The 19,437-nt window shown below is 60.0% G+C and overlaps 1 protein-coding gene across 2 annotated transcripts; it reads left to right on the top strand.

The window, feature by feature from the left end:
- The first annotated feature begins 2,112 nt into the window (after positions 1 to 2,112).
- On the top strand, positions 2,113 to 18,744 carry NOS3 (nitric oxide synthase 3). 2 transcript variants are annotated; one of them, XM_059711492.1, is made up of 26 exons: positions 2,116 to 2,347; positions 3,615 to 3,717; positions 4,022 to 4,170; positions 4,366 to 4,528; positions 5,754 to 5,845; positions 5,919 to 6,060; positions 6,280 to 6,419; positions 6,521 to 6,695; positions 7,279 to 7,380; positions 7,910 to 8,104; positions 8,201 to 8,274; positions 8,449 to 8,593; positions 8,803 to 8,907; positions 11,378 to 11,445; positions 11,840 to 11,956; positions 12,055 to 12,229; positions 13,902 to 14,034; positions 14,147 to 14,225; positions 14,341 to 14,528; positions 15,030 to 15,202; positions 15,451 to 15,661; positions 15,741 to 15,828; positions 16,952 to 17,073; positions 17,827 to 17,975; positions 18,278 to 18,472; positions 18,583 to 18,744. In XM_059711492.1, exons 1-26 carry the CDS (start codon positions 2,181 to 2,183, stop codon positions 18,742 to 18,744), a joined length of 3,612 nt encoding a protein of 1,203 aa, XP_059567475.1. In that variant the 5' UTR covers positions 2,116 to 2,180. The 2 variants fall into 2 exon arrangements, with proteins under 2 accessions (XP_059567476.1, XP_059567475.1); XM_059711493.1 differs by lacking the exons at positions 18,278 to 18,472; positions 18,583 to 18,744 and having other exon boundaries at positions 2,113 to 2,347; positions 15,127 to 15,202; positions 17,827 to 17,969.
- The last annotated feature ends 693 nt before the right edge of the window (positions 18,745 to 19,437 follow it).

Here is a 19,437-nt window from a genome sequence, read left to right as displayed (position 1 = left end):
GGAAAATTGAGGGCCAGGCCAATGTGTTGAAGTGGCCTTGGCCTTAGATTAAAGATTTCAGGGTGAGCCAAAGCATGAAGTAAGCCCTGCTTTTGAGGTGAATTTAACAGCCTTGTGGAACACAGAGGGGAGGGGAGCCCCCAGGTCAGGGAGGGGCGGTAGTCAGTGGTGCAGGCAAAAGGTCAGGAGGACCTCCGTATCTGACGCCTATCACCTTGTCCCTGAGGAGGCCAGCCACAGTTCCATTAACTGGAATCTGGAAAAAGTCATGCACACTTACTAGGCGGTGGCTGAATGAGAACCAGAAATGGGGTCTGTTGCTCAGCCATTGGGGGTGAAAATGTCTAAGAGGAGAGGCCCGGGTGCCATCTCCTGCCTCAAGGGAAAGGGGGCAGGTGGGGTGGGGTCTCGAGCTCCAGGACCTTGGGACCAGGTCTGGACTCAGCACAAACCTCATGTTTCTGCCCCTCGTCTGCTCCTTTGCTGAGATAGGCAACAAAACTCTAGGATAGGAGTGGGCAACCTTTTTGTGAGTGCGTGCCAAAACCAGCAAGATCTCTGACTCAAAATTCTTCTGCGTGCCAACCCTAATTTTTTGAGAACATGTTACGCCTACTTGATATCTCTTAAGGTGTACGTATGTGAAGAACCTTGAAGAAATAAAATTCGAGTGACAAAAACACAGTATATGATGATGAAAAATACATTTATTTTTTTAATGTATACATGTTATGTATAATTATTTATTTATCTAAGATGCACCTACACTGAATTTATCTGAAAAATAAAAAAGTCTATATTAAGAAAAAAAATTGTAAATGGAAGATTATAAGAGGGTTTCGTGTGCCAGCAAAAGTTATTGGTGTGCCATGTTTGGCACGCGTGCCAGGGGTTGCCCACCCCTGCTCTAGGCGCTCAGGTTTGTCCAAGTTTACAAGGCCCCCTCACCCTCCTCCCTCCAAGCTGGCAGACCCTACCTTCTTGTTGTGACCCCAGAGCTCACAGCACACCCCTTCCTTCCGGTTGATCCGCCAGCCACCCCCCATCCAGGCCCACCCCAATCTATCCTCCACTGCTTTCCAAAGGAGTCCAGCCAACACAAATCTATGTCTGTTTGTCTGCCTGTCTGCCCCTCCTAGTCTCTGCCTGTCCTGTCTCTCAACTTCCATTTCTTCCTTGCAGTTTCTCTTGGTCTCTGTGATCTCAGATCCACATGGCTTGGACCCCTGTAGATCCAGATGCCCCAGCCTATGGCCTTTCTCCAGGCCACAGATGTCTTGGGACTACAAATCCCAGCATGCACTACTCTCCGAGGTGTCTGGAGAGTGCTGGTGTGCACCATCTGCATTCTGGGAATTGTGGTTTCCCTGTCTCCATTCTCTTGCTAGCGCTCTAAGGTCTCCCCAGTGGGCAGTCCCGCCTCAGCCCTGACTACTGGATCTACCACCCCCAGGGAAACATACGTCACTGGCTGACAGGGTAGGGGGTGGAGGCCCTGGAGGGCAGCTTCCTGCAATTTTGTGTTCCCCACTTGAGTCACAGGGGGGCAGGGTTCCAGGAAATTGGGGCTGGGAGGGGAAGGGATGCCCTAATGCCAGACTCAAGGACAAAAGGTCACTGCATCCCTGCTGGGTCGATATCCCCAAGGGACTCAAAGGCGGGGTTGGGCGGCACTGAGATGTAGGGAAGGTGGAGAGGAGAGTGCCTGAGGGGGCCCTAGAGGTCCCTGTGGTCACTAAGAGCCTGGAACTCATCCCTTGTTCCTGACAGTGCTCAGCTTCCACAGGACTCTTCAGGGCACGTCAAGGGCCAGGTTCAAGGTCTTCCCTGGTCAGACACCACTGAAGAGCCTTTCTGACCCTCTGGTTGGCCATTCTGCCATCCCCTGCCCACGTACCTCCTCCCTCCCCCGGCTCCTGCACTCCAGCTCCAGAACACAGCTGGACACCTGGGTTCCCACTTATCAGCCCTAGTCCTTGGAGCGGAACCCAGGCGTCCGCTCCCCACCCTGTGGGCGGGCGGGCATGGAGCCCGAGGCTTTAGAGCCTCCCAGCTGCCTTGTTCCTGTCCCATTGTGTGTGGACAGGGGCGGGGCGAGGGCCAGCACCGGAGAGCCCCCTCCCCTTCCTAAGGAAAAGGCCGGACTCTGCTCAGAGACGCAGAGCTGAAGCGAGGTCGACATGGGCAACTTGAAGAGCGTGGGCCAGGAGCCTGGGCCACCCTGCGGCCTGGGGCTGGGGCTGGGCCTCAGCCTGTGCGGCAAGCAAGGCCCAGCCTCCCCTGCGGCATCCGAGCCCAGCTGGACACCACCAACCGCACCCGCACCCCTGCCTGCGCCAGACCCCAGGTGAGCTAGGAGCAGGTGACAGGAGAGCCAGAACACAGGGCTTGGAAGGGCTGGAGCCTGCAACCCAGCCAGGAGGGCCAGTGCAAAAGGGCTGTCGGTGTGGACAGAACAGGACCGTCAGGGTTAGGACGTGAGGGGCACTCACACAAGAGGCCAGGATCAGGGACAGCAGGCAGCAGGTGAAAGTCGGAGGTAAGGGCACCCGCTTACCAGGTTTGAATGCTGCTCTGCTGCCAAGAGCTGTTTGACTTTGAACAAGTTACTTAACCTCTCTGAGCCTTCGTCCTATAAAATGGGGATGTAGCGTACCTACTCCATGGGATTGCTGTCAGCTTCCAGCTCAGGACAAGTCTTCCACAAACAGGATGATGACTGAACAGAAGAAAGTTGCTGGGGGTGGGTGTCGGGGGCAGGAGGTAGTTACAGGAGACCAAGGAGACAGGTCTCCTGGGAAGGGAGAGCCAGGGCACAGGTCCTTGGGGTGGGAGACTGAGGTCTTTTTCCCCAGCTCCAGGCCCTCCTCCTCATGGCCATCAACCCCAAAAGTAATGGGCAGCCCCAGAAGGGGCGTCCCTGAGGCAGAGGTCTCTGGAAGGAGGAAACGAGTCCAGGTGGGGAGCCTGGCTGGCAGGGCGGCTGGGCTACAGGCAGCTCCGGAGAAGGTCTCCGCACAGGCGCACTGGCAGCCTGAGGCCCTCCCTTCCTCCCGGGGGCTGGCCTGGCGGCTCTGGGAGGAAGTGATAAGCCTCCGAGGCTTCCCTTCACACGATGGCTACTGTCAGGAGGGGTGTGAGTGAGGAGGGAAATCTGGGCTGAGAATCCCTGCTGGGCACCGGCCTCTACACCCTCAATGTAGAGCTCATTGCAACTTCGGGGGGTTGGACACCCCATGTTCAGAAGAGGTGAAGTGGGCCCAGCAGGGGGATGAGGACCCAGCCTTGGGCCAGGGGCTCGGGGGCTCAGCACTAGAACACCGCTGGACACCTGGGTTCAACCCCAGCAGCTCCAAGTCGGGGGGGAGGAGGGGGGTCGGGGGGCTGTGTGTGGACAGGGCCAGCGCTGCCTGTGTGGCCTCTGGCGAGATACTTAACTTCTCTGAGCCTCCAGTAGGTCCCTCCTCTGTGAATGGGATGCAGACACTGCCTACCCCCTAGGGTTGTGGTGAAGGGAGAGAAAATGTAAGAAAGCAGCAAACCAATGGGAGTTTGGTGCTGCCGTTGGGGCCTTGGGTTCATCTAAAAGGAAACACACTCCCCGCTCCCAACAGCCCTCCGCTGACCCGGCCCCCGGAGGGGCCCAGGTTCCCTCGTGTGAAGAACTGGGAGGTGGGGAGCATCACCTATGACACCCTGAGTGCCCAGGCACAGCAGGTAAGGGGAATCCCCACCCAATCGGCTGAGGTCTGGTCCCTCCTAAACTGGCCAGGAGACAGACTAAGAAGAACCGGAGGAGCTAAGGGAAGGCAGGGGGCCTGGGGACTCCGAGCTCCAGCCCCGGCCCAAGTCCTGCCCTCACCCAGCCCAACCTCACCCCATTTCCAGCCTCAGCCCCGGCCCTGAGCCCACCCCTCTTCACTCAACCTCCCTCTGCCCCCGACCCCTGGTTCCCGCACCCTGACCTGGCCCTGACCCGAGTGCTCCCTGCTCGCTCCACCTCTGCTCCCCACCGACCCAGGACGGGCCCTGCACCCCACGACGCTGCCTGGGCTCCCTGGTATTTCCACGGAAACTGCAGAGCCGGCCCTCCCAGGGCTCTCCACCTGCCGAGCAGCTGCTGAGCCAGGCCAGGGACTTCATCAACCAGTACTACAGCTCCATCAAGAGGTGTGACCCCGACCTGACACCCACAGCCCACCCTGTCCTGCCCCAGGGTCACTCCCATCCCCCTCCTGATACGGCCCACACCCACACGGAGCCCAAGCTCAGCGACACGGGCCTCCCCCACACCCACACCCACATGGCCTTGGGGGCTCTCTCCGCACCCCCCCCCACTTCCTTCTGCTCCCCTCTCCTCCGCAGGAGCGGCTCCCAGGCCCATGAGCAGCGTCTTCAGGAGGTGGAAGCCGAGGTGGCGGCCACAGGCACCTACCAGCTGCGGGAGAGTGAGCTGGTGTTCGGGGCCAAGCAGGCCTGGCGCAATGCCCCGCGCTGCGTGGGCCGGATCCAGTGGGGGAAGCTGCAGGTGTGGCTGACTAGCAAGCACCCAGGATGGGGGGTGGGGGACACAAAAAAGGAGGAAGAGGGGTGCAGGCAGCTCCTGATGCTTCCTGGAGGGTCCCAAGCAGTGGGAAGATCCCCGCTGTTCCCTCAGAGACCGGCTCCCCTGGGTGCCCTGGCCCAGTCAAACCCCTGCAGTGCCGCAGCAGAGAAACACCAGCCTCACGGCGTCAGTGAGGGTAGCTGAGAAGTGGTCCCTGGGGGCTGACAGAGCCATGGGAGCCGCCTTCTGGAAAAGCCCAGACTGCCTCTCCCATGTGGGCCTCACTTGCCCGGCCTAGTCCCCTCACCCCAAAAACACTGCTCCCTTCCAGCCCCGTGCCCAGCCCAGGCCCTCCGGCACAGCCCCACCGCGTGACTCAGCATGCCTGGGCTCCTGGGACAGTCTGTGGCGCTCAGGGAAGCCAGCTGACCCACAGGGGAACTGAATGCAGGACCTTGGTCTCCTGGCTGTAACTGACCGCCAAAGCCTTTGGAATAAAGCCACGTGCTTAGTCAATCCCAAAGGAGCATCAAGTAGAATGAGAACAGCCTGCCTGACGCGTGCATAGCCCTTTAAGTGGTTCAAAGCTCTAGCTCCACTCTGAACCCATCAGAGCCTCCATATTTGACCCCACTCGCTGCTATACCCCTCCGTGGCCCCAGGCCAGCCCCTGCCACCTCCTGCCCTGTCACTAGCACAAGTCTCCTCCGCCCTCAGGCAGAGAAGGGGCCTCCCAGCCTCCCTCCCGCTGGGGGTGGCTCCTCCTAGCACCAGAAAGCCAGCTCGCGCCGCCCCCTCCCTCCCCAGCGCCAATGTGCCAGGGAGAGTCGGTGACTTGGCTTAAGCACCGTGAATAATAGGGAGCCCACCACCCACACCTCTAGGTGGCCTCCCCGTCCCTTGGTGCCCCTCCCCAGGGCAGTGACCGGGTCCCTCCTCTGTACCAAGTGCCAAGCCTTCCCCTGTCGGGTGGGCTAAAGAGCAGACCAGGCTATGGGGGGTGGGAGGTGGAGGGGGGTGGAGGTCAGGGCAGGAAGGGTCAGTGTGGCTGCAAATGGTCAGGGAAGCGCCTGAGAGGAGAGAGAAGGGGGCTCCCAGCAAGTGGCCCCCAGCCTTCAGGCTGCAGATGGAGGTCGCTGCTCTCTCCGGCCGCCAAACCTCCTCCTGGCTGGCCTCACACCTGCTCTCGCCCTGCCTCGCGGCCCAGGTGTTTGATGCCCGGGATTGCAGCTCTGCGCAGGAGATGTTCACCTACATCTGCAGCCACATCAAGTACGCCACCAACCGGGGCAACCTCCGGTGAGTGTCTGAGCCTGCCAGCCCCAGCCCGCGGCGGCAGAGAGGCTGGGGCTGACCGGTTCTCTCCCGTCAGCTCGGCCATCACAGTGTTCCCCCAGCGCGCCCCGGGCCGGGGAGACTTCCGAATCTGGAACAGCCAACTGGTGCGCTATGCGGGCTACAGGCAGCAGGACGGCTCTGTGCGAGGGGACCCGGCCAACGTGGAGATCACCGAGGTGGGCACAGCCAGGTGGAGAAGGGGCCAGCCATCCAGCGGGGGCTCTGGGGTGAGGTGCGGGTGGGGGGGTCAAAGAGGGGTCAGTGAAGCAGGGAGAGGGCACCTCACCAGATGAAGATGAGTGATGCCCAAGGAGGGTCCCTGGGTGGGACCGAGATCCAGCCACTGAGGGTGCCTGGGAGGAAGGGTGGCGATGGCTGATGAACGGCGCCCACAGCTCTGCATCCAGCACGGCTGGACTCCAGGCAACGGTCGCTTCGACGTGCTGCCCCTGCTGCTCCAGGCCCCAGATGAGCCCCCGGAACTCTTCACTGTGCCCCCCGAGCTAGTCCTCGAGGTGCCACTGGAGCACCCCACGTGAGCACAAGAGGGAATGGGCCGGTGGAGGAGGAGCTGCCCTGAGGGTGCCCAGGCAGGCAAGTCTCCACTGGGGCCTGACCCCGAGCCCATACCCCCAGGCTGGAGTGGTTCGCGGCCCTGGGCCTGCGCTGGTACGCCCTCCCGGCTGTGTCCAACATGCTGCTGGAAATCGGGGGCCTGGAGTTCCCTGCGGCCCCGTTCAGCGGCTGGTACATGAGCACAGAGATCGGCATGCGGAACCTGTGTGACCCTCACCGCTACAACATCCTGGAGGTGAGCCCCAGCTGGGGCGGGCGGGGAGGGTCCAGGCACTGGTGCCTGGTCCTGCAAACAGAGCCACAGAACGCCGGCAGAGGGAGGAGCTGGGCGTGGGCAGGCCAGGCCGCCTCCTAGGCCAGAGCTGTAGGCCCCTGGGAGCACCAGGGCTGTGTGTGTGCTCCCAGGAGTACAGCTGACCCTTGAATATCACGGGTTTGAACTTTGAGGGTGAGTTGGGGAAACCAGCATGTAAGTGAACCCCTGTTGTTCAAGGGTTAACTGTATGTAGTTACTTTTCTGGGAATAGGACCTATAGTTCCACCGCTTACATCAAATTCTCAAAATGGACCTTGACCCCAAACTGTGAAGACCCATTTAGAGATGAGAAATTAAGGCCCAGGGCTGAGAAGGGTCTGACCCAAGGTCTCTGCTCTGTGGTGCCCCTGCTAGCAAGGACCCGAACCCGCCCCAAACTAGGTAGTCGGGCCCCCAGAGGGCCACCCACCCACCTCACTGCTTCCACTCCCGAGTATGAGGCAAAGACGCTGTCGGCACCTCCCCACCCTGTGCCTACAATGCCACCCACCTCTGCTCCCAGGATGTGGCTGTCTGCATGGACCTGGACACCCGGACAACCTCGTCCCTGTGGAAAGACAAGGCAGCCGTGGAGATCAACGTGGCTGTGCTGCACAGCTACCAGGTGCGCAGGCCCAGGCTGGCCAGGGGGCCGAGGGCGAGGGCGAGGGCGAGGGCGAGGGCAGGGCTGCCAGAGAGGGAGGCACAGGAGTTGGACAGTGGGAAGGAGTCCCACGGCCAGGTATGATGGCGCACACGGGGGCCTGCATTTTGGGCACAGCACACACTAGTCCGGGTGCTGCAATACGGGGTTTGTGTGTGCTGGGAGCCCAGCGACCAGTGCGTGCTCAGCAGTTCTGGTCCCCAGGCCACACTGGGCACTGACTTTTGTGCCACCCACTGGATTTTGGAAACTCATTCAAGAGAGCATGCCGGGCACAGTGCCTGCCGAGTACCTCTAAGGGGTCTCGAGAGTTTAGGACATTGGGTTTGGGGGGCGGAGCTGCTATTGTCTGCTGAACTTTGAGAGTGACCTTGTATGCTGCAGGTAGGGGTCACGTGCGGTTGGGAGAACACGGGATATGTTGGGTTTGGGGTGACAAGCGGTGGGGCCTGTAGGCTGAGCCTAAGCCACCCCCCTCCCACTCGCCCAGCTGGCCAAGGTGACCATCGTGGACCACCACGCCGCCACCTCCTCCTTCATGAAGCACCTGGAGAATGAGCAGAAGGCCAGGGGGGGCTGCCCTGCCGACTGGGCCTGGATCGTGCCCCCCATCTCGGGCAGCCTCACCCCTGTCTTCCATCAGGAGATGGTCAACTATTTCCTGTCCCCTGCCTTCCGCTACCAGGTGCTCACCCACTGGCTGGCCCCCCCAGGGTGGCTCTAACTAAGCAGCCCCCTGGGCTGCTATTTTCATTACCCACTTTCCCCTCCACCCCTGCAGCCAGATCCCTGGAAGGGAAGTGGAGCCAAGGGTGCCGGCATCACCAGGAAGAAGACCTTTAAGGAAGTAGCCAAGTAGGTGCCCCAGGAGTGCCGCCCTTCACCCACACCCAGCGACCAGCCAGCGGTGTTCTGGCACCACCCCTCCATGCCTACCACTCAGGGCCCCAAGGCCTTGCTTGGCCCACGCGCCTGGGGGGACCCCAGCTCTGTGTGCCAGGGCTCCCCTCACCCCACCCTCGTCCGCAGTGCGGTGAAGATCTCTGCCTCACTCATGGGCACGGTGATGGCCAAGCGTGTGAAAGCCACGATCCTGTACGGCTCCGAGACCGGCCGGGCCCAGAGCTACGCGCAGCAGCTGGGGAGGCTCTTCCGGAAGGCCTTCGACCCCCGGGTAGGACTGAGCCTGCAGGGCAGGGACCTGGAAGGGGGCAGCCCTTCAGATACGCCCTGGAGGATAGGAGAGGGTCGCAAGGCAGGGCTCACAAGGACCCTGGGGACCCACAGGGAATCAGGGGCCGAGTCGGGGCCTGCGTCTTGCCCGCCAGGGAAGCCAGAGTGAGAAGGACCAGGCAGTAAGGACACCTGTCTTCCCACCCACAGGTCCTGTGCATGGATGAGTATGACGTGGTGTCCCTTGAGCACGAGACGCTGGTGTTGGTGGTGACCAGCACATTTGGGAATGGGGATCCCCCAGAGAATGGAGAGGTGAGGCCTGGGGGAAGGGGGTGAGGGGAGAATCAACACTGGGGTGGCTGGGCAAGACCCCCCCATGATGGAACGTGGGTGAGCAGGGAGTCCCCCAGAGTGTGACCTACACGGGCCACACTCCAGGCCCACCCTCGAGCTGCCTCACTGTTTTACTGGGTCCCCGAGTGATTTCCATCCCCAGTGCACGTGTGTAACATGCTAAAGGCACGTCTGTGAGGCTGCTCGGGGACACTGACAACTGAGGAAAACAGGAATACTCCATTTAATACGCAATTTCAGCTTTTTCTTCTTAACAGAAGAAACTAGCCCTGTTCAGATGTCAGCAGATTAGGTACCTTTCACTTTCTGAACAAATATTAAAAGAAAGAAACAGACTTGAGCACCATTCAGTCCTTTACGGTTACCCATCATCTTCCAAGCATCTCTGTCCCCATCCACTCCTGGTGCCCTCCTGCCTTGGGCTTCTCGCGCCTAAAGCAGGAGGCTGATGCCAGCCTCTCCCCTACCTTGCTGCCTGGGTTAGGCCTTTTAAAGAAAAATAGAAGCATGAGCTTTTGTTTAGTATGAAAGTATTTACACCCACATGGCCCGCAACACTACCAAGATCTGGAACATTTCCATCCCCCTGAAAAGCTCCCTTGTCGATTCCCCCATCAACCCCCTTCCCAGTCAACCCCGCCCCCCTCCCGTGCCCCCCACCCCCCACCTCTGCCCACAGGCAGGCCTTCTGACTTCTGGCCCCGGTTAGTTCATCTGCCCTCGGAAGGCAGGGAAGGGGAGCACACAGTACCCCGGCTTCTTTCACTCACCCAGCTCTCAGGTCCTCTCCAGGCGGGGGGCTCGGGGTGCGGTCCCAGGCGGCGAGCAGCGTCGCTGTGTGACTACCCCCGTGTTTCTCTCCACTCTCCTGTGGACGGACACTTGGGCCCGGTCCAGTGCTCAGCTATTGTGAATCAAGCTGTTATGAACATTCCTGTGCGAGGCTTTTGTGGGCTTATGTTTTCATTTCTCTTAGAAAAATACCCAGGGGTGGAACGGCTGGGTCATCGGGTAGACGTACGTTTAACTTTTTTATTTAACTGCCAAACGGATGGAACTACACCCTTAACTTCTGTGCATTGCTATGTATGTAAACTGTGCCTCAAATTTTAAAAAGTGGAGCAAACCTAGGCATACACCCCACAAAAAGTGGGATATATTCACTAAACGCACAAACAAGAATATTCATAACAGCATTGTTCATAATACCCCCACACCGGAAATAACCCAAGTGGCTGTCACCGGCAGGCTGGATAAGTAAATTGCGGTATATTCGAACGCCTCCCAGTAAGGAGGGTGGACGGATGACAACCACATAACGACGTAGATGAGACTCAAAACGCCACGTCGAGTGAGAAGCCAGACACAAAGGAACACAGACCGTGGGATTCACTCTGTGTAAAGCTCAAAAGGAGGCGGCACACGCCTGTGCTGCTTCGCTCAGGAGAGCGCTAGTCCCCTTGGGGTGGGCTGGGGGCTGGGAGGGGCACCGAGGTGACGTAAAGGACGCCGGTGGCTTTTCTTGATGGGATGCTGATTGCACAGTCTGTTCTGTTTGTGAAAATCTAGAAAGCTGGACGTTTATGACATGTCTGATTTTCTGTCTGTACTTCGCGCTTCAACAAAATGTTTTAAAAATCAAATCAAGGTAGGACAGGCCAGTTATGGCGAACCTGACAGACCCAAATACATCTGCATCTGACACTGGATGCGATGGCCTGGCCGCATTTTGCTGTTTCCTGCGCGAAGGTTGAGTAGTTCTAAGCTGGTGCCGTGGCAGCGGTAATGTGGCTCGGCTCCTGGGAGGTGTCCGTGCCAGCAGGCACCCGGCAGTGCAGGGAGACCCGCCTGTAGCACTGGCTGAAACATCAGGACTCATGATGCCCGGTGGTTTTGTTTTTTGTTTTTGTTTTTAATATACTTTTATTGATTTCAGAGAGGAAAGGAGAGGGTTGGAGAGATAGAAACATCAATGACGAGGGAGAATCATTGTTTGGCTGCCTCCTGCATGCCCCCAACTGGGGATCCCGCCTGCAACCCGGGGCATGTGCCCTTAGCCGGAATTGAACCTGGGAGCCTTCAGTCTGCAGGCCGATGCTCTATCCACGGAGCCAAACCGGCCAGGGCCCATTTTTACTTTTTAAAAAATTATAAATGCAGGTATGTGTATAAAGACAACAGGAAATGGGCGAGGTGGTCAAATGCCTGTCAGGCGTTCACATGCCTTCGGGTGAGACTGGAGGGAAGATGAGGGCAGATTTTCTCTTTTATCACTTTACATGCTTCTGGAATGTTCTCAAAAAGTCACTTTGAAAATTTCAAAACAAATTGAAAGTTACAAATAATAAGAAGGTCCAGCCTGGCGCTGGCCTAAGCTTCTGTGCCCTTACAACTGAACTAACCGCGATGCCCACGCTTCCCCTCGCAGAGTTTCGCCGCGGCCCTGATGGAGATGTCGGGCCCCTACAACAGCTCCCCTCGGCCCGAACAGCACAAGTGAGTGGGGGAAAGGGGGGGTTTGGGGGCAGGGGGTGATGAGGCACCGGGAGACAGGAAAGGAAGGCAGCTGTGGAGAGCTCCCCCTCTGTGCCTCCAACACACTGGCGCCTCCCCCACAGCCTCCCACAGCCCCCCTTCCTGTGATGTGCCCCCCTGCAGTCCCCGGGACTCTAAGAGGAGACTGTCCAGAGAAGGGAAGGAGGCAGAGCAGAGCCGGCGGCCCGGAGACCCTCGGCCTCCACCCGAGACAGCTCCAGAGAGCAAAGCCCAGCCAGGCAGGGCCTTTCCCTTCCCCGATGCAGAGACCCTGACGCTGTGCCCTGGCTGTGTCTGAGCCTGTGCCATGTCTCCAGCCCCCTGCGTCACCCTTGTCTTTGTCCTCTCTTGCCAGGAGTTACAAAATGCGCTTCAACAGCGTCTCCTGCACAGACCCGCTTGTGACCTCCTGGCGGCGGAAGAGGAAGGAGTCCAGCAACACAGACAGCGCAGGGGCACTGGGGACCCTCAGGTCTGGGGGCCTCAGGGAGGGAGGCGAGCGGGAGGGCAAGCTCCCTGGGCACAGGGGCTGGAACAGGGTGGGCTCCCGTGACAGCTCCCTGCCCCCAGGTTCTGTGTGTTCGGCCTGGGCTCCCGGGCGTACCCCCACTTCTGCGCCTTTGCTCGCGCGGTGGACACGCGGCTGGAAGAGCTGGGTGGGGAGCGGCTCCTGCCTCTGGGCCAGGGCGACGAGCTGTGCGGCCAGGAGGAGGCCTTCCGCGGCTGGGCCAAGGGCGCCTTCCAGGTGAGCCCTGGGCCTGTCCCAGCATCTGACCCCTGTCACTGCTCCGGCCCCAATTCTGACTCACTCAGACCTGGACACCTCCCCACTGAGACCTGCAATTCTAAGACAGGGACCCACTGCCACCCAATCCTCTTTGGGTTTTTTGGTCCCTTCCTGTTCCTTCCAAAGTCCACCCTCATTTGGCTCAGTCCTGAGCACTATATGACATGGCCCTAACCTCATGGGAGGCTGCTGGCCAGGACAAAAGAGGGCAGACAGGCCCTGGCAGGTGGGGGCCTGAGTGGGCACACAAAGGGAGGGGCTTTGGGGGGCAGGACGCAGGGAGAGGGAAAGGATGGAGAGAGGGCTAGGCAGAGGTGAGTGTAGAGCTGAGGCCAGCACAGAAACTCAGGGAAATCAGAGGCCAGACAGCTCGGGCAGTGCCAGGGGGTGAGTCCCAGGGCTGTGACTTTCTAAGTCGTGTTCCCTGCAGAAGCAGCTCTGCCTGGTCTGGGAACCATGCCTGGACCTGAAGGAGGCTTGTTGTCCCGGTCCTGACAGTGTTCTGGGCAGTGCTGGTCCCGCTGGGGTTCTGGGCTTGAGCTCAGCAAGTATGGGAGGAGGAGAGGAGGAGGGCGTCCCAGAGGTGGGCTGGGCAGGCCGCCTGGCACAGGTGGAGGGTTTGCTGGGGAGAAGGTCAAGCTGGAAAAACAAGCTCAGATTGGAGGCGAAGAGGGGGATGGAAAACAAGACCATAGAATCTAGACACAGGGAAGCAGCCGGAGGAAAGGAATGGGACAAGAGAAGGGCCCAACGTGAAGTTTCGGGACCTGGTCTAGAGGCACAGGGTGGGCGGAGGAGAATCCCGCTGGAAGCAGGAAGGCTCTGGCTAACGAGGGTGGTAGCAGCAGGGGAAGGAAGGAAGGGAGGGGGCCAAGGAAGGAAGGAAGAGATATAAGACTTCACACGCACAAAAGAAAGATTAACAGGACTGGCGGTGCAGGGTGAGAAGAGAGGGGAGACCCAGCTGGATGAGCCTGGGATTGCAAGCTGGGGGCTGGCCATGTGGTTCACCAGGCTTGTGCCTGAGCAGAAACTAATGAAATACGGACCCTCCTGGGGCTGGGCTCCAGCGGCTCCTCCGGCCCCTGCGTGGGTGCAGGGCAGAGCCGACTGCCAGAGAGCCCTCCGCGGCCTTTTACATAAAGTATCTCATGTCATCCTCACCAGACCTACTGAGCTGTAAAGACAGGGAAACAGGCAGTTTACTGTGAGGACAAGAGCAGAACTTGAATGCAGGTCTGAACACAGAGAACGGCAGACACATTCAGCGGGTGCTACCGTGTCCCAAGCACTGTGCTCCTCGGGACACGAGACTAACACTCTCCAGATTACGGAACTAGTGGCTGTGACAGAAACCCGTGCAAAGGGAGAGCTAGCACAGCGGCCGAGGCAGGACGTGGGCTAAAGATCGAGGGGCCACAGCCCCAGCCTCCATTTCGGTCCCATTCTCCTTCCTGCCACTATGGCAGCCGATCCCACAGTGTCTGTGAGCCTCGGATGGTGCCCCCGACTCCCAGACCCCTCTGCTCTCACAGTCCCAGGAAGGTGGCAACTGGGGACCCAACAGGCCAGCCCCACCTCCCCCAACAGCCCCCCTGAGTTCCACAGCCCTCATCACCTTGCCCCTCAGGCCTCCTGCGAGACCTTCTGCGTGGGAGAAGATGCCAAGGCCGCTGCCCGGGACATATTCAGCCCCAAACGGAGCTGGAAGCGCCAGAGGTACCGGCTAAGTGCCCAGGCCGAGGGCCTCCAACTGCTGCCAGGTGCGCCCTGACCTCCCACTGACCCTGCTGGCCCTCTGGACCCTCCAGGGTCCCAGGATAACTCCCAGGCACCCGCTCCCTGGCTCAGGCTTGTCTCACCCCCTGCCCCCAGGCCTGATCCACGTGCACAGGAGGAAGATGTTCCAGGCCACAGTCCTCTCAGTGGAAAACCTGCAAAGCAGCAAGTCCACGTGAGGAAGGCTCCCCCCCACACCTGTCTCAGCCCCTCCTTCCCCAGACCCCGGCACCCTCCTCCTCCCACATTCTGCCTCCCACTCCCTGTAACTCCCCTCTCCTCACCCCCAGCCGGGCCACGATCCTGGTGCGCCTGGACACTGGAGGCCAGGAGGGGTTCCAGTACCAGCCGGGGGACCACATCGGCGTCTGCCCGCCCAACCGGCCCGGCCTTGTGGAGGCCCTGCTGAGCCGCGTGGAGGACCCACCCCCCCCAGGCGAGCCGGTGGCCGTGGAGCAGCTGGAGAAGGGCAGCCCTGGTGAGGGGGCTCGGTCTGAGGCATGGCACTGAGGGCTTGCTCCATCCCCCTGGCGCCAGGGTTCCCTGGGTTCAGGACCTGGCAAAAGGTTGCCACATTCGCTCAGCTGGACAGTCCACAGAGCGAGGCTCCGTTCTCTGAACCTGTCCCCACACACCTCTAGCCTAAAGGCTGTCTCCTGCCTCGGGGCTCCTCCCAAAAGCTCCGCCTGGCCACTAGCCTGCTCTGTAGCTGGCATGCGGTCTACCTTCCGCTGCCCCCCGAGCCTGGAGTTAAAATAAGTTGGGTGGGGAGAAGTAGAGGAGCCCAGACCAACCCAATCCAACCAGGGGCCCCCAAAAGAAGCAACATGGGGGCTGTCCAGACAGTTCCAACACCGCTGTTCAAGGGCAAGTCACCGAAAACACGAGGCATGGTCAGGCCCCATGTCCTCTCCAAGAAGCAATCATCACCCCAGTCCAGCTGCCCCTTCCTCAGAGCTCCCCTATGCACGACCCCCAGGTGGCCCTCCCCCCGGCTGGGTGCGGGACCCCCGGCTGCCCCCCTGCACGCTGCGCCAGGCTCTCACCTTCTTCCTGGACATCACTTCCCCGCCCAGCCCTCGCCTCCTTCGACTGCTCAGCACCCTGGCTGAAGAGCCCGGCGAACAGCAGGAGCTTGAGACCCTCAGCCAGGTTGGGGGCCACCCAGTGCGGGGGAGCAGGAGCAGGGGCTAGTGAGGCTGGATGAGCTGGGGGGAGGGGAGCCTACCTGGCTAGCAAGTGCTGACCCAGCTCAGAGTTACTAATGCATCTAGAATGCTCAAGGTCTGAAAGAGCTGGGCACGGAGAAGGTGCTCGGGAAGGCTGGGCTTGGGTGGGGTCAGAAGGTGAAGTCAGCAGGCAGCACAGGAGGTTCCAGCACCCTGCACCCCACCCCCCAGGACCCCCGGCGCTACGAGGAGTGGAAGTGGTTCCGCTGCCCCACGCTGCTGGAGGTGCTGGAGCAGTTTCCGTCGGTGGCACTGCCTGCCCCGCTGCTCCTCACCCAGCTGCCCCTGCTCCAGCCCCGGTACTATTCCGTCAGCTCAGCACCCAGTGTCCACCCACGGGAGATCCACCTCACAGTGGCCGTGCTGGCATACCGGACCCAGGGTGAGACTGGGGAGGTGGGGCAGGGCCACATAATGACCCTGGAGTGGCCCCTCACTGACCCCTTCTCCTCCCAAACTAGATGGGCTGGGTCCCCTGCACTATGGAGTCTGCTCCACATGGCTCAGCCAGCTCAAGGCCGGAGACCCTGTGCCCTGCTTCATCAGGGGGTAAGTGAGCACGTCAGGGGATGGAGTGGACAGACAAGAAGAGAATGTCTGTCCGAGCAGGGGCAGAGAAAGAGCCAAAAGGGTGGCCAGGACAGATGGAGGACTCTGTGGGGGTCGCACAGGGTGAGGCTGGAAGCGCTGGTGAGAGATGTGACTGGGAGCAGAGAAGACCCACTTCACATATCAGGGACGGGGTGTCCAGCTGAGCCACTCCAGGCCGTGGGCTAAGCTCTGGGCCTTTCACCAATTTGGATGTAGAGTCCTGCTCTGAAACGGCGGCCCCCAGAGGCAGGGCTGGGGTTCAGCCTGAGGTTGGGAGGCACAGCCACTAGGCCCGTGGTCGGCAAACTGCGGCTCGCGAGCCACATGCGGCTCTTTGGCCCCTTGCGTGTGGCTCTTCCTAAGCTTTAGGAGTATCCTAATTAAGCTAATAACAATGTACCTACCTATATAGTTTAAGTTTAAAAAATTTGGCTCTCAAAAGAAATTTTAATCATTGTACTGTTGATATTTGGCTCTGTTGACTAATGAGTTTGCCGACCACTGCGCCTAGGCACTGTGCCCGTTCAAGGACAAGCCCCTCTCAGTCCAGGGAGAACCAGTTCAGTTACCATAGGATCAAGGAGGACTCAGGGCACCCTCCCCTCATGCTGTGTAAGTCTTGCCCCATCTAGCAGCGAGGAGCCGAAAGTCTCAGGCGGAACAATGAAGAGTTCCCAGGATGGCACCAGCTAGGCCCAGTGGCCCAAACCCATCCAGGAGGCGAAATTACCAATAGGCTGTGACTTATTGAATACAAACTACCTACCAATACGGAGACGAATAAGCACACTCAGGAAACTCGTAAACCAAAAGACTGGCCTTCCCTTCCCCTAGTTTCTAACTCTCCTCAACTGAGACATCAAAATGGTCTTCAGTTCAGGTTTGAACTGTTTCCTTTCACCCAGCAAGCAGAGTTCAGTTACGAAACACATCGTGCCTACTATGAACTAGACACGGTCATAGCACTTGACAAAGCAGTCGCTCCGTTGCCAACAGAAGCCGAGTTCTCTCTCCACCCCGCACAAGTGGTAAGACTGGGAAGCGGGGAAGCAAGAGGCCTGACGAAATGTCTCTCTGCTAGGGCTCCCTCCTTCCGGCTGCCACCCGACCCCAGCGTGCCCTGCATCCTGGTGGGCCCAGGCACTGGCATCGCCCCCTTCCGGGGATTCTGGCAGGAGCGGCTGCACGACATTGAGAGCAAAGGTTCGGCTGGGGGGCCAAGGGAATGACGGGGTCACAATCTAGGGACAAAGAGGTGGGGGCTGGAGTGCAGGAACCAGGTAGGAAAGAGGGCCACGAATGGGCCACAAAGGTGATCTAATAAGCTCAAGGGGAGGGCAAGGCCTGGAGGCCGGGGCAGTGCCCGGTAGGTCTGGCCTCCTGGTGCTGGGCACAAAGTCGGGGTTGGATTGGATTAAGGACAAAGAGAACTGGAAGGGGACGGGGCTGAGACTCAGGAGACAGAAATGCCCCAGGAAGACTCACTCACCCAGGTGAGGCCAGGACCCGAGGTACAGGGTGTTCAGGTTGGGCACAGGGTGCCCAAGGCCTCTGGTAAGTCACAAGAAGGGGGCTGTGACTGAGAAAGGTAGGAAGTGTGGGAGCCCGAGGTGGGGGAAAATATGGGCTGGAGAAGGGAAGGAGCCAGATAGAATCCCCACTGCAGCTCAGGCGGTGCAAAGGACAGCAGTTCTGAGTCCTGAGCCCATGTTCTAGCGCCACACACTGGCCCCTGGAGCCCAGGAAAGGCACCGCCTCCGGTGAACGTGGGCTTCCCTGTGTATCAGGATCAGGCAAGGCTTCTGAGAAACACGTCCTGCGCTCACCTAGGAGCCAAACAGCCCAGGGTGGTTGTTTCTGCCCGAAAGGCGGGGGCTGTCAGCCTGGGCGAGAGTAGCCAACAGGAGGTGCGCCCCGCCCGGGGAGGCAGCCTCCAACCCGCAGCGCTGCTTGCAGGCCTGCAGCCCGCCCCCATGACGTTGGTGTTTGGCTGCCGATGCTCCCAGCTTGACCACCTCTACCGCGACGAGGTGCAGGGTGCCCAGCAGCGCGGGGTGTTCGGCCGCGTTCTCACCGCTTTCTCCCGGGAACCCGACAGCCCGAAGGTGCGGGGCCCCGGCGGGCGCAGGGGCAACCTGAAGCGAGGGATGTGGGAAGGCCCGGCGCGCACGGCCGGGGGGGGGGGGGGGGGGGGCGGGGGGGGTCAGGCCCAAGCCCCGCCCGGCCCCGCCCCCTAGTGGACACCCTCCGCTTGGCCCCTCAGCTCCCGCCCAGCCCCGTCACTGGCCCAAGGCCCTAGGGGTCTCCCCCACCCTCCCCCAAGCCCCGCCCCTGTTCCATCTACCGCTCCAGACCCCACACCAGTTCACTTTGGCCCGGGCGGGCCCCTGACCCTGCCTCCCCTCAGACCTACGTGCAGGACATCCTTCGGACAGAGCTAGCCGAGGAGGTGCACCGCGTGCTGTGCCTCGAACGGGGCCACATGTTTGTCTGCGGCGACGTCACCATGGCAACCAGCGTCCTGCAAACGGTGCAGCGCATCCTGGCGACAGAGGGCAACATGGAGCTGGACGAGGCCGGCGACTTCATCGGCGTGCTGCGGGTGCGAGGGCGCGGGCGCGGGCGAGGGCGGGCGGGCGGCGGCCGGGTAGGGGCCCGGCGTGCACCGGCCGAATCTGCCTGCCGGGTTCTGATCTCCTGTTTTCCCCGCAGGATCAGCAACGCTATCACGAGGACATTTTCGGGCTCACGCTGCGCACCCAGGAGGTGACCAGCCGCATACGCACCCAGAGTTTCTCCTTGCAGGAGCGGCATCTGCGGAGCGCAGTGCCCTGGGCTTTCGACCCGCCCGGCCCCGACACCCCTTGCCCCTGAGAGCCCTCTTTCCTGCTTCCCACCCAGTTCCCGGAGAGGGGCCGTAGTCCACACTGGCGCTGCAGCTCTTCCCTCGGCCTGCCCAGGCCCGGCCACCTCTCCCTCCCTTCGCCAGGTGCCTTCCCCGGTCTGTGCAGAGTCCGCGGAGACTCGCCTAACACCTGGGGAGTCTTTCTCCCCCTAGGCCTGGTTCCCTACCTCGGGTCTGACTAATCTGGAAGGCCCCTCCCACCAGTGGTATTCCAAAGCCTCCCGTCACCCTCTTCGTGTTCTTTTTAAAAAATATATATATTTTTATTGAGTTCAGAGAGGAAGGGAGAGAGAGAGCTAGAAACATCAATGATGAGAGAGAATCATTGATCAGCTGCCTCCTGCACGCCCCACACTGGGGATGGAGCCCACAACACGGGCATGTGCCCTGAGCGGGACTCAGAAGATAATCAATCTCCTGGTTCATAGGTTGATGCTCAGCCACTGAGCCACCCTCTCCGTGTTCTTTAGGTGGGTTTTAGATTTCCCTTACCTCTCTCAGGAGTATTTTATCTCGAAACCTAATCTCCAAATCATTCAAATATTTATTATTGAATGTTCACCATAAGAGACTGGACCAGGTGTTATGAGAGCGACTGAGATGCCTAACCCAGCCCTGTGGATTAAAATTACAGAATGACAAGCTGTCTTTTAACTTGTGCT

The sequence above is a fragment of the Myotis daubentonii genome, chromosome 10, assembly GCF_963259705.1.
Source record: "Myotis daubentonii chromosome 10, mMyoDau2.1, whole genome shotgun sequence".
Taxonomy (NCBI): Eukaryota; Metazoa; Chordata; class Mammalia; order Chiroptera; family Vespertilionidae; genus Myotis; species Myotis daubentonii.
The sequence above is the reverse complement of the archived record's forward strand: the minus strand, read 5'-3'. Positions and strand labels throughout refer to the sequence as shown.